Below are 18,804 nucleotides of genomic sequence, written 5' to 3'. Positions count from 1 at the left end.
GAATTTGTACAAAAATAAATCCATAGAGAAACCAAAAACTTGAACATAGATTCTAATATAGGTAAGAATTTCAAATATGATAAAGATGATGTTTCAAATCAGTTAAAAAAAAAAAAAAAACACTTGGTAAAGGGAGCTGGGACATTTGGATTAACATTTGATTAAAAAAATAAAGCTTGATTACCTTACAACATATATCACAATAAGTTTTAGGTAACTTCAGAATTACATATAAACCGAAAACTTTAGAACTAGGAAATAATACAAATATTTACCTACCTTCAGGGTAGAAAAGACTTACTCATTTTTTTTTTAATTTAAACTTTTAGTATAAAGAGTATGCATGCAGGTTTGTTAATGGGTAAACTGTGTGTCACTAAGGCTTGGGGTCCCAACAATCCTATCACCTAGGCAGTAAGCATGATACCCAACAAGTGGTTCTTCAGCTCACACTCCCCCTCTCCCTCCCGTCTAACGGTCCCCAGTGTCAATTGTTCCCATCTTTATGTTCATGTATATTCAACGTTTAGCTCTCACTTGTAAGAAAGAACATGTGGTATCTGGCTTTATGTTTTCATGTTAGGTTGCTTATTATAATGGCCTCCGGTGCCAACCATGTTGCTGCAAAGGACATGATTTCATTTTTTTTATAGCTGCACAGTATTCCACAATGTATATGTACCACGTTTTCTTTATCCAATCCAATGTTGATGGGCACCTAGGTTGATTCCTTGTATCTGCCATTGTGAACAGTGCTATGATGAACACATGAGTGCATGTGTCTTTTTGACAGAATGAATTATTTTCCTTTGGGTATATACCCAGTAGTAGGATTGTAGGAAAGACTTACAAACATAAAAGTTAAAAATCTTTAAAGGAAAAGATTTGGCTAAATGAAGATGTTTCAATGCTCTACATTAAAAAATTATTAATTAGAAAGCACTTTTTCAATATATGGTTAATATATTTACAACACATTGAGGAATATCCCATGAGAAAATAGGCAAAAATTATGCCCTCAAAATTCACAAAAAAATAATAAAAAGCCATGAAAAACCAAAACTAAGTTCAAACTCATCAATAATGAAAGTGATACAAATTGAAACATGAGTTTCAAAATCTCTCAAACTAATATCATTTTAAACATTAAGTGACTGGTGTTCACGAGTATTTCATGAAACAGAAATACATGTTGATGTTGCTGGATGAGTAAGCTAAAACCACTGTACTGAAGAACAAATTCAGCTATGTATGTATCAAGATTGTTAAAACACGCATATCCTCTGACCCACAATTTTACTTCTAGAAAATTACCTTATCTTTTTCTAAAAGAGGATTTGTTAAATAAAAAATAGTACATCCATAAAATGGTGAAGAACCATTAATATATGTTTCAAAACATATTAACTGACATAGGAAATCATCTGTGATAAAATGCTAAGTGAAAACGCAGGACTCAAGACTACATGTGCATTATCTGAATTTTGTGAAGAGGATGGATACACCCACACTCACAACTACACACATATACACTTGTCTATCTGTAAGAAATTACAGGAAAAAATACATCACCATGTTAATAGTGCTTTTGTTCTTAGTGGGATTATAAATTATTTTTATTGTTTTCTTGATATATTTTCTATTTCCTATGTAATAATTATTTTAAGAAGACATCAACATTAGACCCAATAAATATGCTTCTTATATAGTCACCTACTGATATATTCTGAAATGTGAGAAGAAATTTAAAGTTTTCTATGACAGCATCGTTCATAATCCCAAAAAATTAGGAACATAAATGTCCTAAATGTCCATAAAAATCCTAAATGGAAATGATTAAGAAAATGTAACATCCCACTCTGGAGTATAGTGTAGTCTTTAAAAATATGTCAGGAGATTTTAAGAATGTTTGGAAAAAGGAAAAGGATACAAATTTACAACTACAATCTAATCTCAGCTATACAAAATGTTTATGGTCTAATAAAAAACTAGAAGGAAATATATTAAAGTCTACAGCTCTGAATAATAGGATTGTGGATGATTTTATGCTTATATTGTATGCTTATATACACTTTGGGAGGCAGGCGGATCACTTGAGGTTAGGAGCCTGAGCAACATGGTGAAATCTTGTTTCTACTAAAAATAGAAAAAAATTAGCTGGGCATGGTGGTGCACACATGTGGTCCCAGCTACTTGGGAGGCTGAGGTGGGAGGATCACTTGAGCCTGGGAAGTTGAGGCTGCAGTGAGCCAAGACAGTACCACTGTACTCTACCCTGGGCAACGGGAGTGACAGCGTGTGTCAAAAAATAAATAAAAATAAAAATAACTGAATATTTTAGAATGACTTGAGACATTTAATATGTTAAGTAAAAACAACAGGATGCAAATATCTCATATTTTTAAAAAAAGGCAATTGTAACTTTTACATGCAAATCTCACACACACGAACCCCTCAAAACAATTATTAAACTATGATTCACCAAAATACTAACAGTGGTTATCTGTAATTAGTAGAATAATTTAATATTCTTGATATTTTTCAAATTATGCAAGAATATAATTTAATATTCTTATTTTTGAAATTATAATATGCACATACTACCTATATAATCAGAACATTTAAAAAGAGTAATTGTAACTTACCTAAGAATGTTTTCCCATGCTTGACTGTCATAAAATGCATGGCTCCAACTCATTTTGACTGTTCCAACAATGACATTTTGTGAAAATACATCTGATCCTAATTTTCGATAAAGTTCCTCACATTCATCCAAGGGCATATGAAACAACCCCAACATGAAAGCTAATATGGCACCTGGAAAAAAGAATTCTTAGTTTTTATCAGTGTTAAGTTATAGCCCTTATGCTGATAAGATCTCCTGAATCATAGTTTTGGCTTAAATTTAGAGTTGATACTTTCTAGCTATGTCACCTGGGACAAATGACTTTCCTTCTCAGAGCCCCATTTTTTTCACGTGTAAAATGGGAGTAATAAGAAAAACTAAAATTCATGTCTCTTGTACTGGGTTAACAAATGTAAAGAGATTTACTAGGTCTCAAAAAGGATTAAATGAATGCTCAAAAAGGATTAAATAATGAAAATAATAATTTAAAAATATTTACAAATGTGTTGTTTTACATTAAATTATATATAAGATATGGTAGATAACTCACGTTCTTTCTAACATCAATAAATTACTTAGTTTTAGTCTTAAAATATGGTATATTTGACAACTCACCAAGTCACTAAGCGATTCTCCTTCAAGTTAGTCCTAGGAACCAATGTAATTAAAGATATTAGGTACTCTTGGATGTCCTTTTAAACAGCTGATTCCATATCTAGCTATAATTGGTAGGACACACTGCCACCTAGTGTGCCTAAATGGCATAACCATGAACAAAAGAGAAACGGGAGGAGAAAATTTTGGGGTATGGAGAGAGGGCTAGAGGAGGCAAAGGACTATGATCTTAAACATAAGTACTTAATGTTCTCTTCCTTAATGTACTGCCAGAATGCACCATTTCCATATAATAATTACCTGTGCTTACACCACAAATGTAATCAAAGAGCTGATGAACTGGCTTCTGAGTAAGTTCAACTAATTTTCGTAGGGTCTGGAGAGCAACCACGCCCCTATAGAAAAGATTAAAGGCAAAATGACAATTCCTGTTTAAAGAAAAAATTATTTAAGCCATTGAATAAAACAATCTAAGAATTGCTTTTGTAGTTTATATGCTAACATGAAAATTAAAAATATAAATCAGAATCAGTAAAAATTGCCTGTCCAAATTTTTAGGATTACTTTTGAAAATCTAATATCTAAATGATACAAAACCTACACTATGGCAGCACATTTTAAAATTTATACTAGTGTCTCTTGTTTTTTCACTGAACCCATCCTTCTGCAAAACAGTATCTCTTTAAATAAGAATAAATCTGGTCAGGCAGTGGCTCTTTCCTGTAATCCCAGAGCTTTGGGAGGCTGAGGTAAGAGGATCACTTGAGGCCAGGAGTTCAAGACCAGCTGAACAACACAGCGAGACCCCATTTCTACAGACTGCCCAGGCTGGAGTGCAGTGGCTCACTGGACTCCCTGCAAGTGCCACCTCCTGGGTTCACACCATTCTCCTGCCTCAGCCTCCCGAGTAGCTGGGACTACAGGCGCCCGCCATCACGCCTGGCTAATTTTTTAAAAATTTTTTTATTTTTAGTAGAGACAGGGTTTCACCGTGTTAGCCAGGATGGTCTCGATCTCCAGACCTCATGATCCGCCCACCTCGGCCTCCCAAAGTGCTAGGATTACAGGCGCGAGTCACCGCGCCTGGCCACCAGTCAGATTTTTAAGCTCCCTTTTCTTTATTCATTTTTAAAAACTTTCAATAACTTTAGGATAACCCTCTACATTAATGGTATATTAATTAATGTTGCTGACTTTGCTCATTTCTGAATCCTTGCCAACAGCAGTTAATAGCTTCACGAAGGAACGCGAAACGATGAAAAAGCTTAGGAGATATAGACCAACTGAGGGTGTACGTACCATGCAAACTCTTATGTGTGTATCATGACAATTTTTAACAGTGGGAGAATACAAAAAAACGATGAAAAGCTCTATTGCCAACACAAGGTAGGGGGTAGGTAAGTCCTGGAACACAAAGGTAGTTACGCACCAAAAAATTTAGAGTGTCAAATTGTGCCTTGATAATGTTAACAGGAAGTAACTAGAAAATTCTGTAAGATTAAAGTAGAAAATCAAAAATGCTGATCTTTCAAATACAACAAATTATGTGGATTTGAGGAGAGTTAAGAAGATGTCTTATGAAAGAGATACATTATTAATTCAAGGCAAGATGATGAATTAAATGTAATGGATACAATATATTTAACAATGACCTCTATTATCACAAAAAGGAAATAAAATAGGCACATATATGTTCACAAAGAAAAATATTAGAAGAAAATTAATCAAAATACTAAAATAATCTTAGAGTTGTGAGCTATGGTTTTAGGGATTTTTTTCTCTCTCAGGTTTTTCTAACTACTCGTATAATTGGGAAAATGAACTATTTAAAATGTTGTGTTCATAAATTCTGAATGAATGTAAATACATATATATTTGCCAAGTTGCCACAGCTGTCTATGCCTACCACTGTAGGTTCTCTTATACCAAAGAAGTAAAAGATAGGGTTTTTTATTTTTTCTCTCAAGCCCTCATACATTACTGCTTTTACACAAACCTCCCATTCAGGCTGCTTTCCCATATTCCCCTAAACCAAGTTTTCTCAACAGCAGCACTGCTGACATTCTGGGTTGGATAACCTTTGTTTTGCGGGGCTGTCCTGTGCACTGTATTATGTTTAGTCACAACTGTCCTCTTCAAACTAGATGAAAGTGGCAGTGCCCTAGTTATGACAACCAAAAATGTCTCCAGACACTGCCAAATGTCCTTTAGGGGGCAAAATCACCTCCAGTGGAGAATTACAAATCTAAACCTAACTTCATCCTAACCCACCCCTAGATTTTCCCAAATTACCTCACACTGATTTCCTCCTTATATGACTAATACAACTCTTATTCTACAAGATAAACTATTTATTGGATACAAACTTCTTTTTCGTCATGCTTGTCTGACCTTAAACAGACATCTGAATGTTCTTTAATTTTCTTCCTTCCTATCTCTACATAAATATAACTTTTTTAAAAAGAAGTCTTGGTCCTGAGCATTCTTTAAAATAGTACTCTTCCTCTCTATCCCTTTACTTTGCTTTATTTTTCTCCATAGCACCCAGAATAACATATTTTTGTTTTTCTATTTGTTGTCTTTTTCCTCCTCTACAATGCAAACACTGTATTGTTTTGTTTGCTCACCGTCCCCAGGATCTAAATCAGGGCTTACAACATAGTAGGCACCCAATGTCTGTTAGCTGACTCAATGAATGACACTACCTGTCGCAATTCCCCTGAACTTAATGGCAGAGAGGATTCCTTCTGCTCCTTAGTGAAATGCTTCTACTCATTTAACTGCCATTTTCCTTACTTCTCACCATTTGGAACCAATTCTATGAACTAGAATAATCTCTCCAGTTATCACTGTATCCATATCACATGAATGACATACACCTTCTTAACATTATTCACTTTCTTAAGAAACATCCTCTAAGATCTTTTAAGATTGTTCTCTCTTCAGTGGGCTTTTGACAACTGAGCACTTCCGTATGGATATAATCTTACATTAAATATGTTCAAGAAAAAAGTGTCTTTCCTCAACACCAATCTGTTGAGATTCCCTGCAATTCTGTCCCAGTCACACACAGGTTTACACTTAGAGTGATCTTGACCTATGTCTACCATATCCTGTCTCCATGTTTCTTAAAAGTTACTGGTATTGGCTGGGCGTGGTAGCTCATACCTGTAATCCCAGCACTTTGTGAGGCTGAGGTGGGTGGATTACCTGAGGTCAGGAGCTTGAGACCAGAATTGCCAACATGGTGAAACCCTGTCTCTACTAAAAATACAAAAGTAGCCGGGTGTGGTAGTGCATGCCTATAATCCCAGGTACTTGGGAGGCTGCAGCGGGGGAATTGATCACTTGAACCTAGGAGGTGGAGGTTGCAGTGAGCCGAGATCATGTCACTGCACTCTAGCCTGGGCAACAAGAGCAAAACTCCATCTCAAAAAAAGTTACTGGTATGTTTTTCCTTCCTCCTGCCTTCCACTGCCACCATCTGAGGTTAGCTTCCTTCTCTCATTATTTACTCCTTCCTTCATATTGATGTTAAAGTATAAAGGACTCGAGTGAATAGAGAACCAAGGAATTTAACAAAAAGATACAGGGTAGTACTTGAACATACAGAAGAGTGGTTGGCAAGTTGGGTATACCAAAAAGCAAAATCAGGGAGGTAAGTTAAAGCTAAGAACAATAGGCAGGGCATGTACTATGAATTATGAGGTAGCAGTAGGGATGGCAGGGAACTAGAGAATGAGCTAGAAGATTTTGGGGAAAAGGTTTGAAAAACCAAGCCAAAAAATCTAACCAACAAGTTGGAAGGAACTAGATAAACAAAGACTTGAGTAGGAAGCATGGATGGATTGCCAGTAGTAAAAATAGAGCTTAATAGTGAAATTACCTCCTTCTGAACAAAGAATGAATTTATTTCTTATATAGCACCAGAACTGCCATCTCCAAGTGAAGACACCAGAAGTCAGGAAGTTAATATAGCCTCATTTTGCAACCATCACTTTATCAAGTGACTAGTGGATATACATGGGTAAGATAAGTGTAATAAAAGAAAGCTGGCTGGGCGCGGTGGCTCATGCCTGTAATCCCGGCACTTTGGGGGGCTGAGGCAGGTGGTTTATCTGAGGTTAGGAGTTCAAGACCAGCCTAGACAACATGGTGAAACCACGTCTCTACTAACAATACAAAAAATTAGCCAGGCATGGTGGCGGACACCTATAATCCCAGCTACTTGGGAGGCTGAGACAGGAGAATTGCTTGAACTTGGGAGGCAGCGTTGGCAGTGATATGAGATTGCGCCACTGCACTCCAGCCTGGGCAACAGAGCAAGACTCTATCTCCAAAAAAATAAAATAAAATAATAAAAGAAAGCTAAAATTATAAAAGACCGTCAAGATTTTATGAGAATAATGGTTGATAAGCTTCTAAACTACCAAAAAGGTCTAAAAAGGCCAAATATAAAAATAGAAATACTAAAATAAAATAAAATAAAATATGAAAATATAAATACTAAATCAAACCAAAGTAAGAATTGAAGTATATGTCAGAGTAGCACTTAGATTAATTAAAACAATTTCATGTTTTATTTAAAAAATTTGATTTTATAATGATATATCAAATCATTTTTTTTAATTCCTAAAGCTGAATTGAATCTGTAGTTTTCAAGAACCATGTTCCAGCTGTGTGTGGTGGCTCGTGCCTATAATCCTAGCACTTTGGGAGGCCAAAGCAGGCAGATCACCTGACGTCAGGAGTTCGAGACCAGCCTGGCCAACATGGGGAAACCCCATCTCTACTAAAACTACGAAAATTAGCTGGGTGTGGTGGCGGGAGCCTGTAATCACAGCTAATTGAGAGGGTGAGGCAGGAGAATCACTTGAACCTGGGAGGCGGAGGTTGCAATGAGCTGAGATTGTGCCACTGCACTCCAGCCTGGTCAACAGAGGGAAACTCCATCTCAAAAAAAAAAGAAAAAAGAATCATGTTCCTAGCCTTACCTTGTTCCTCCACCATCAATTGAGAGAATTCGGATTCCTCTCCCTTTCACTGGATCCACGTAGCCAATTAGGGCCAAAATTTCTCTAACTGCAGCCTGAAGAGTTTCATCCTTAGTTTGTCTCAGTCGTAATAAATATGGAATAATTCTTTCCTATATTGAGAGAAAATATACTTTATTGCTTTTGTCAAATCAAGACTGAAAATGTATGATTATTATTAACCAACACCTGCAGTTCATCACATGACAATCAAGGTGACAGTGTTCATTACTTTCTTAGTAATCTTATAAGACAGATTAGTTTTTGATATATTAATGTCAATTATCTAGATTATATTTGTTTTAATATTGGGACAAAAATTAACCTCTATTCAAATATTTTCATTAAAAGGTGTAATACTTAACTAAAGAAAATATAATTTACTTAATTATAGAAATTCACAAAGTATTACAACAAAAGGTTAACATTATAAATTTTGTATAATATTTTGTACAAATCCTGAGATTAAGAGTCTAAAACTGATTCATAGTAACTACTAGAAGTTAAACTGTTATTAAAAAGAAAAAATGAACCATCTTATATACATTGCATAGGGGATTCAAGGGTGCCTCATAAAGGAATAGGAACAAATGTTAACAAATAAAACGGAGGTAAGAAGGTAAAAACAGGCTACTACAATTAAATAATCAGTTTAAATAAACCTGAGACTTCAAGATTCTAAGCACTCAACATCATATTGTTGATCACAGACAAGAGCTTAAATCCTAGAGTTCTACGTTGCTTACCAAAGATTCTCTAGCTTCTGTACACAGAAGCATCTGACATAGTCAGCACCCCAGGTTTAATGGAATGGCTGAGTGGCAGCTATAATTCTGCTGTGTAACCTTCTGTAAATCAAATAACTTTCCTAGGTATCACTCATTTTGTTTCCTTTTTATGATCAATCAATCTGAAATACTCTAAATTCTTTCTCAATATTTTTCCCCCTAATGTTGAGCTGTGAGGCCCCACTAGAGGAACTTGAGCAATGGTGGAGAATAATGCAAATTTCCAGTTCCGGTTAAGATGAAACACTGTGTTAGAGATCAATGCTCACATTAAGAACAAGAAAATCTTGATGAAATACAAGAAAAGCACCATCTGTTTAAAGGCATCAGACAGAGAGCTGCTGAAGCAACAAGAACAGATGGAGCCAAGAATCTGGAGAAGGAGTAATTGCTAGGAAGTGAGCTGGTAAACTATAGCTTTTCTTCCCTTGAGGCATTTGCTGATTCCAGGAAAAAGTAAAGGATGAAAAAATTGAGTCTGAATCAGACAGAGGGCCCCAAATAAACAACAGAGAAACCAGCTGATCACTTAGCATCTAAGGGGTTTGGAGTGAAAAAAAAATAGAAGACCTGAAGGGCTTCAAACACATGGCTAGCTTTACCTCAAGACATCTGCTGAATTCTAAAATCAGGAGGTGTGAAAGGCGAAAGGTAAGCTGAAGACCTCTGAAAATCAGAGTGGAAGGCTTTGTATTCTTGAGATTTTAGGACCCAATGAGGTGGTGGTTAAGTGAACACACCAGGCTCTCAACTGAAAGCCCCGGAAGAATATGCCCTAAAATCAGGGCAAAAGAGAGGTCTTACCCAAACTGTAATACAGCCTTGATCCAGATTTGACCCTAACTCAATTAAGGCTATCTGTGCTCCACTCAAATGCTAAACAGAAGAACAAATAAACCCTGGAAAAATATATAATTTGATATAATCTACAGCCTATGCAATTTTTCAAATTTACAATCTCCAGCGTCCAGAAAAACTATAAAGCATGTGAATCCAGTACTGAATGACAAAAACCAAGAATTGATGTTCATATTAGAATAACCACAAAAAGATGTCATGGCTTGGAAACTCAACAAAGACCCAATTCACCCTAAATTGTTCCATATATTCACTGCAATCCCACCATGTTTTTCTCTTTAAAAATTTTTTTTGTAGATAAGCTGATCCTAAAATTCATATAGAAATATAACATGTCAAGAATAGCCAAGCCAACAATATTAAGAAGAACAAGGTTGGAGGATTTATACTACCTAATATTAAGTTTATAAAGCTGCAAAAATTTAGCCAGTGTACTATTAGAGCAACAATAGACAAATATACCAGTGGAACAAAATACTGTATCTGGTCGGGCATGGTGACTCACACCTGTAATCCCAGCACTTTAGGAAGCCGAGGTGGGTGCATCACCTGAGGTCGGGAGTTCAAGACCAGCCTGACCAACATGGAGAAAGCCATCTCTACTAAAAATACAAAATTAACTGGGCATGGTGGCGCATGCCTGTAATCCCAGGTACTAGGGAGGCTGAGGCAACAGAATCGTTTGAACCTGGGAGGCGGAGATTGTGGTGAGCCAAGATCGTGCCACTGCACTCCAGCCTGGGCAACAAGAGCGAAACTCCATTTCAAAAAATAAATAAATAAAAAATACTGTGTCTAGAAACAGATCCATATATACATCTCATTTATGATAAAGGTCTTTTCAATAAACGGTGCTGAGTCAACTGGATAAGTGTATTTTTTAAAAGTCAGGACTTCTGCCACACACCACACAACCAAATCTATTCTAGATGAATAGTAGATATAAGAGTAAAAGGCAAAACAAGGTTTCAGAAGAAAACACAGGAAAATTTATGTGTATATATATATATATTTTTTTTGAGACAGAATCTTACTCTGTCGCCCTGGCTGGAGTGCAGTGGTGCAATCTCGGCTCACTGCAACCTTCTCCTCCTGGGTTCAAGCCATTTTCCTGCCTCAGTCTCCCAAGCAGCTGGGACTACAGGTGCACACCACCAAGCCCAGCTAATTTTTGTATTTTTAGTAGAGATGAGGTTTCACCATGTTGGCCAGGATGGTCTTGATTTCTTGACCTCGTGATCCACCCACCTCAGCCGCCTACCTCAGCCTCCCACAGTGCTGGGATTACAGGCCTGAGCCACGGCGCCTGGCCAAAAATACTTTTATGACTTTAGGATAGGCAAAGATTTCTTAAACAGGACACAAAATACTAACCATAAAGAAAAGTATTGACTGGGCACGGTGGCTCACGCCTCTAAACAGCACTTTGGGAGGCGGAGACAGGCGGATCACGAGGCCAGGAGATCAAGACCATCCTGGCTAACCTGGTGAAACCTGTCGCTACTAAAAAAATGCAAAAAAATTAGCCGGGCTTGGTGGTGGGCGCCTGTAGTCCCAGCTACTCGGGAGGCTGAGGCAAGAGAATGGCGTGAACCTGGGAGGCGGAGCTTGCAGTGAGCCCAGATTGCACCATTGCACTCTAGCTTGGGCAACAGGGCAAGATTCCGTCTCAAAAAAAAAAAATATATATATATATATATAAATTAGAAAAAATTAAGAATATCTGTTTATCAAAAAACACAAGAGTGAAAAGGTCAGCCACAGAATAGGAGAACGTATTTGTAAGACATACATATACACACCACACATGACAAGTGAGTTACAACCATAATATACTTTTTAAATTCTACAAATAATGAAGAAAAAGTTGGTCAACCCAATGGAAGAACAGGCAAGATCTGGAATAGGTACTTCACAAGGAAGTATAAACACGGCCAACAAACCATGGAAAAGATGTTGAATGTCATAGCTATCAATGAAATAAAAAATTAAAACCACAATTTAATATCACTTAACACCCAAAAAACCTGCTCAAATTGAAAAGATTTAAAAAGGTTGGGTGCGGTGGCTCACGGCTATAATCCCAACACTTTGGGAGGCCAAAGCGGGCAGATTACTTGACGTCAGGTGTTCAAGACCTGCCTGACCAACATGTGAAACCCCGTCTCTACTAAAAAACCAAAAATTAGCCGGGTGTGCTGGTGGGTGCCTGTAATCCCAGCTACTAGGGAGGCTGAGGCAGGAGAATTGCTTGAACCCAGGAGGTGGAGGTTGCAGCAAGCCGAGAATGCACCACTGCACTCCAGCCTGGATGACAGAGCAACACTCAGTCTCGAAAAAAGATTACAAAATAAAAGTGTTGGAGAGAAAGTAGAACACAGAGGCCTCATATAATTCTGGTGAAAGAATAAATTGGCACCAGCACTATGCAAAACCATTTGGCAGTATCTACTAATGATACAAATATGCTCACTCTGTGAGCAGCAATAGTACTCTTAGGTATATATCCCAAAGAAACGAAGACCTGTGTTTTCCAAAACATATAACCCAGAGGTACTACTCCTAAATATTCCCAAACTGCAAACCATCCAAATGTCTAGCAGTAGAGGGAAAAACGAAAAGTATACCCAACAATATAGAAGGTTCTCACAAACATAATATGGAGTGAAAAAAAAACCAGACATGTAAGAACACATGCTTATCATTCATATAACATGCAAAAAGAGGCACAACTAAATTATGCTGCTAGAATTCTGAAAAACTGATCAATCTTTTTGGGGACAGTGTTTGGAGTGTTCATAAGATTGTTTCTCATTCAGGGTAGTGTTTATATAGATGTATTTCATGTGTGAAAAATCATGGAGCTGTAAACTTATGATTTGTGTTGTTTTCTATATATAAAATTTTTATAAAAAGCTTTTTAATAAACCCAAAGGATGTATGAATCCTTGTGACAAACAGCATTTTAAAACCGAGAGGGGGAGAAAATAGAACATAGAAACAGGGTGGGCGAGGCCGGGAGCGACGGCTCACACCTGTAAACCCAGCACTTTGGGACACCGAGGCAGGTGGATCATCTGAGGTCAGGAGATGGAGACCAGCCTGGCCAACATGGTGAAACCCCGTCTCTACTAAAAATACAAAAATTAGCTGAGCATGGTGGCGGGCACTTGTAGTCCCAGCTACTTGGGATGTTGAGGCAGGAGAATCCCTTGAACCCAGCAGGCGGAGGTTGCAGTGAGCCGAGATCGCACCGCTGCACTCCAGCCTGGCGACAGAGCGAGACTCCATCTCAAAAAAAAAAAAAGAAAGAAAGAAAGAAAGAAATAAGCTGGGTGAGGTGGCTTACACCTATAATCTCCGTACCGCAGGCAAAGCAGGCAGATTGCCTGAGCCCAAGAATTCGAGGCCAACCTGGGCAACATGGTGAGACCCTCTGTCTACAAAAAATACAAAAATTAGTTGGGTGTGGTGGCACATGCCTGTGGTCCCAGCTACTCAGGAGGCTGAGCTGGGCTGAACCTGGGAGGCAGAAGTTGCAGTGAGTGAAGACTATGGCACTGCATTCCAGCCTGGGTGACATAGACTCGGTCTCCCAAAAAAAGAAAAAGAAACACATTTAACTTAGAAAAACAAGGAGTCCATACTATTATTTTAAAGGTGTAAAAAAATTCATTTAATCACTGAGGCAGCTATTAAAGCAGCACCTTATTTTGAAAACTGGTAACTAAATACAAGGAAATTAAGCATTTCTCTTTCCTTTCCTGTAAAATTTGCCTTTGAGAATACCCAAATAGCTTCAGTTGATGAAGGAAGGCTGTACTTTACAGAAGAATGTCAATTATAATGTAGGAGTAACAGAATTAGACATTGGTCATTCTGCAACTCTAATGAAATTATTAGTTCTGGAAATGATTAGGTTAATGGTTGATGAGATACTACTACTAGCACAACTGTCCAATGAGAAGCAGATTGTCATCACCTTAACCCGGTGGTCATCCTTAGCATTACTAATGGTTGTTCAACTAATTGTCATGTGTGTCTTGATGTGATGCATTATGAGGCACATGACATTACCTACAATGTGCTCTAACAACAAAATGTTTAACTCAATCAAGCCATTATATTTAAATTCCAATGTTCAGGAAATGAAAAGGAAAGAGGAACACTTCAAGTAACATTGAGAAAGAAGGCAAGTACATCCAGAAAGTGAGTCATTCTGCCTGTTAACCAGCCTGATGTCTTGAATTAAGTCAGTTTTAAAGGTGCAGGTGAAGAAGGTGTGGCTGAAGGACTGCATTATACTTTAAGTGACTTGGAGAAATAGTCAGATGCAATGTGTGATCTAGACTGGGCCCTCATTTGGATCTAATCAGTTACGTAAAGAACATTTTCAAACTGGGTACAGGATAAAGGAACATTTACTGATATAGAAAGGTATACATTATATGCTAAAAAACCAGATTATAAACAACATATACAGAATGAGTTTATTTTGGTATATATGTGCATAGAATAATTTCTGAAGGAATACTGTGGCAGACATTACTAATGTTCACCAACACCCAGTTTGCTTCCCCTTCCAAGCATACAGAAGGTTGTATTTTTCAGGCCCATGCAATCAGAAAGGATAAACAGACTGCGAGTAGAAGAAACCTGTGGCAACTTCTGCTGAAATATTCTTTCCTTGCCATAGAAATCATAGAGGAAGACTTAATTAAAATACAGACAACAGGACAGGATCTTAGTAACCACCACACTGAGGTTCACTGTGCCAAAGAGTCACTCAAATTCACAGTTGACTTTGCATAAGCCAGAAATAAAACTGTTTTGTTAAGTCACTGAGATTTTGGTGTTGTTTGCTATTAGAGCTTAAGGCAGCTTAATCCAATGAACACAAATAAACTCTAATACATTACAGTGGCAATCTGAGGGTAGTAAAAATATATTATTTTTATTTTCTTATCTTTTCTTTCTTCTAATTCCCTACGATGCTTTGTGCTGCCTTCTTTCTAAATGGTCAAAGTTCTTCTTTTTAATTAAAAAACATAATGAAAGGAGACCACCTTCATCACAAACAGTGAAAAAAATTATCACAGACAATTCCCTAAATGTGACTGCCATAAATGTAGCATACAAAATAAGTAACTCATTTTTTTTTAGGGCATTACATATCAGACATAATTCACTGTATTTAGCTACCATAAGTATGGCAGACACATAAAAAAGTAAAATTCATACAGATGTTTTATAAAAATTCTATCATTTTTAAAAAGCTCAACTCTTGATAATAACAAAAAGTTTAGCTGGAAAAGTTCACACTAGAGCGTACATGCTGACATGTTTTACGCAACTTGTCCAGTTCACTGTTTTTCAGATGATTATTTAAGGGAAGGGTGATGAGTTTTTTCAGACTATCTAGACTTTTATTCATAATTGATCTGGATATACATTCCCATCACATTTGTTCACAGTATTGAAAGGTCCTTAGATTTGGGATTAGTTATGCAAGATAAAAGAGTGCTCAGAGTTTCAATTAGCAAGACTATTTAATAATAAACTACAACTGAAAACTACTCAGAAATCCATCAGTAGTACAACTGGCCTTGTAAAAGAGGTTGAAGTGAGCCCCCTTGCCCTTCTGCCATTTAAGTAGGCCATGAGAAGCTGCTGTCTAGGAGGAACGGGACTCTCATCAAATTGTTGGTGCCTTGATTTTGGACTGCCCAGTTCTCATTTTGAACTATGAGAAATAAATTTCTGTTTTTTATAAATTACCCAGGCTAAGGTATTTTATTATGACAGCCCAAATGGACTAAGCCAGTATGTAATTCTATTTAAAAACCTTTGCTTTCAGTATATCACTGAAATGTGAAATATACTTAAAAGCATATGTATATTTGAGAATCTTATCTTTTATGCAAGAGATTATATAAATATAAAATATAATCCTAAATTGTAGGACCATAAAATACTGAAGCTAACTATAATAATGTATGTGTTATACAATACACAATTAAGGATGGGTACATTATTCAAAGACAATTCTTCAGCAAGATAATTGTTAAAAAGTCAAATAAATATGATCTAAATTAAAACAATTTTCTGAATGGCAAGCTAAAAATAAGCACTAAGAGATTTCTAATGAAATTTAAGCAATATCTATCATTACATTTTCAAATTTTTCATGAAATATTACAAATAATCTCAATAATATAGATGTAAAGAGACCCAATCACATTGGTCATATTTTATAGTACTGCTTTGAAAACGGTCCATATAAATGGGTCTAAATTATCCTCATTATTTTATAATTGAAAAACTGAGGCAAAGAAAAGCTCATTGTTTTAATATAATTACTAATTCAATTATGAGTAAGGTCATTAAAATTTTTAGACTTTCAAATATGAAAGGACCATGAAATAAAAACAGCCTTACATATGAATTATGTCTCCTAGCTTAAAAGAATAGTTACATAGTATAAATATTTACATTGCTCTGAAGAAAACTCTGGCAGCTGTTAGGCAATTCAACTAATACACTGATTATTTTCTATTTTATAAATGTTTAATTTCATGTATACATATTGGTGCTAACAAAATAAAATGATTAGCATAATGTATGTCACAAAATAAATAGGGTAATTACTGAATATACATCACATGTATAATAAAAACCACAAAATTCAAATAGAAAAATGAACGGCTTTGCCTTCTCCATTTTAGAAGATTTTTTAGTATTTTTATTCCAAGACAAAACCAGATTAAATAAATTAGAAATTACCTTGACAGCCACTCCTTTTCCTTCAGGAAATTCTAGAAGATGAAAAGTCAGTTCTTCAACCCTAGTAATGCAGAGTTTTGGGTCAGTTGTTCTTCTTAATGCCTGAACTAATGCCCGGGTCCTGTTATCAATACTCACCCTTGCGATAATCTACAAAGACATATTAAATATACATGATTAGAATACAAAACTGCTCTAAAGAACAATTCAAGTTTCTTAGTTCTCACTAGGAAATAAAACTTATAAATTTGACAAAAAGTAATAGAACCAAAAAGCACACTGAACAACTTGCCTTTTCTCGCTGAAGAGATAAACGCTTTTTCTCCTCTGCATTTCTGTCTCTGCTCACAGCCTGATCAGTTTTAGCAGGCTCTTCCTGTTCTTCTGACTGACTCTTAGAATCATACTTTAATTTGGGGACAAGTCCGCCAATATAACCACCTACTAAAGCTTGTACACCTTCAGTGGGACGAGAAAGTAAGTTAGCAATACTTTGTTTAGTTGAAATTGGAAGAACATCAGGTATTGCAGAAGGACTTGTAGGCTTGTCCACAGTATCTAAAGATTCTGAGCCTGGCTTGTAAGCCAGGATGCCAGGATCTGGAGAACTTAATTTCCCCTCTTCCACCTCTTTATCTTCAAGTTTTGATTTGTCCTGGAAACGTTCATTTTCCTTTTCTTGAGACATTTTTTCCTTACGTTTGAAGTATGAATTAATATGATTTGATAAAAAGTAGAATGACTCTCCAAATTTTGTGGTTATAATATTTGTGTAATGAAAAAGACTGCGTTTACCTCTATTTTCTTCTTTGTCTATAATGTGACTTTTCTCTTCTGGAAAAGGACTCTTTTCTGCTGATTTGTCACTATATTTTTTCAGAGATTTGATGGCTTGTTTAATGTTTTTCTGTTTTAACCAGCCACTATCTGATACTTTTCTTAATATTTGGGAACTTGGCTTAAATTGAACTAAACGTGAAATCATTTCATTTCGATTGCCAAAAATAGCCTTTGAAACAGAGTTCAAAGTACTTTTAATACGGGACATACAAATGTTCACTTTTGTAAGTCCCTTGGGAGCAGAAGTGCTAAGTTTCAAAATTCCAATATGTAAACCATGGTTGCTTGGAGAGTAACAGTGCTTACTGCAAGAATGTGCTTCGCTTTTGGTCCATTTACATCTTATTATGTTTGTATGAAAACCTCTTTGTAGACTGATGTGGCTTATCCTCCAGCAATGCTTAGGTGAGAACAAGAAATGCAGTTGCTTGCTTCTCTGCTTCCCACAAACACTTCTTGCATTACTAAGGAGGTAAATATATATATCTACAGTCAGATTAATAGACATAACTTAAAAATCATTTATTTTCTATGACATTCTCTCACTTCTTGAGTGCTTCATTTAAGAAATGCCATAATTCATGGTCTTACCTGAAATGGCAAGAAAAAAAAATTAGAATTCACGTTAAAAATTGAAATTGGGTATAATAGAAAATACAAGACTATTTGGACTAAATTCAGCAAGCTATATCAAAAAAAGCAGATAAAATATTGCCATTATAGCTGATAGAAAATTCATTTTTAAGCTAATATAAAATAATTCACTTTCAGTATAGAGGTAAATAAAAAAAGAAAATGAGGAATAGAATGTTTAGGGAAAAGAACTAATTTAGAGAAGTTTCCCAATAGGTAAGTTTTCCTACAACACATAATTTAATATGCAATTCAGATACTCCGCTTTTTTTTTTTTTTTCCCCTTCCTCACTGTTAAATTCTGGACTACTTTATGTGACACTAGACTTGAAGACACTATTCCTCGAAGAAAAAGGTCAGGTCTTATACATCATTCATCGCAAACGATTTATAGAATACTTAATCTATACCAGACATGGTGCTAGATGCTGAAGTCACACAGTTACAGGATATGAAACAAAACTTCCAGTCTAGAGCTGCTAACAGCCATGTGAAAAAGATTTCACTACCTAAGTAATAAGTGCTCATTAAATCAAATAAGTCAGGCTAGAAGAAACTATAGCATCTAACATAGAAGGGGTTCTTAACCACTATATAAAAAGAATACATACAAATAAGAAAAGAATAA

The 18,804-nt window shown here is 36.1% G+C and overlaps 1 protein-coding gene across 5 annotated transcripts in view; it reads right to left on the bottom strand.

Annotated features, from left to right (window-relative positions):
• LOC105475295 (patatin like phospholipase domain containing 8) overlaps nt 1-18,804 on the bottom strand; it is a 53,580-nt gene that overhangs the window by 22,244 nt on the left and 12,532 nt on the right. For 3 of the 5 annotated variants that reach the window (XM_011730392.3, XM_071094631.1, XM_071094630.1), the window contains exons 2-6: nt 16,996-18,007; nt 16,704-16,853; nt 8,236-8,387; nt 3,542-3,636; nt 2,646-2,817 (exon numbers count right to left, since the gene is read on the bottom strand). In XM_011730392.3, the coding sequence (XP_011728694.2) occupies nt 2,646-2,817; nt 3,542-3,636; nt 8,236-8,387; nt 16,704-16,853; nt 16,996-17,751 (1,325 nt within the window). In that variant the 5' untranslated portion in view covers nt 17,752-18,007. Of the gene's footprint in view, nt 1-2,645; nt 2,818-3,541; nt 3,637-8,235; nt 8,388-16,703; nt 16,854-16,995; nt 18,135-18,804 lie in introns of all 5 variants that reach the window. The other 2 variants (XM_071094629.1, XM_011730388.3) reach the window with 1 other exon arrangement.

The sequence above is a fragment of the Macaca nemestrina genome, chromosome 4 (assembly GCF_043159975.1).
Source record: "Macaca nemestrina isolate mMacNem1 chromosome 4, mMacNem.hap1, whole genome shotgun sequence".
In the NCBI taxonomy this organism is placed as follows: domain Eukaryota; kingdom Metazoa; phylum Chordata; class Mammalia; order Primates; family Cercopithecidae; genus Macaca; species Macaca nemestrina.
This window is presented reverse-complemented; position numbering and strand designations above follow the sequence as displayed.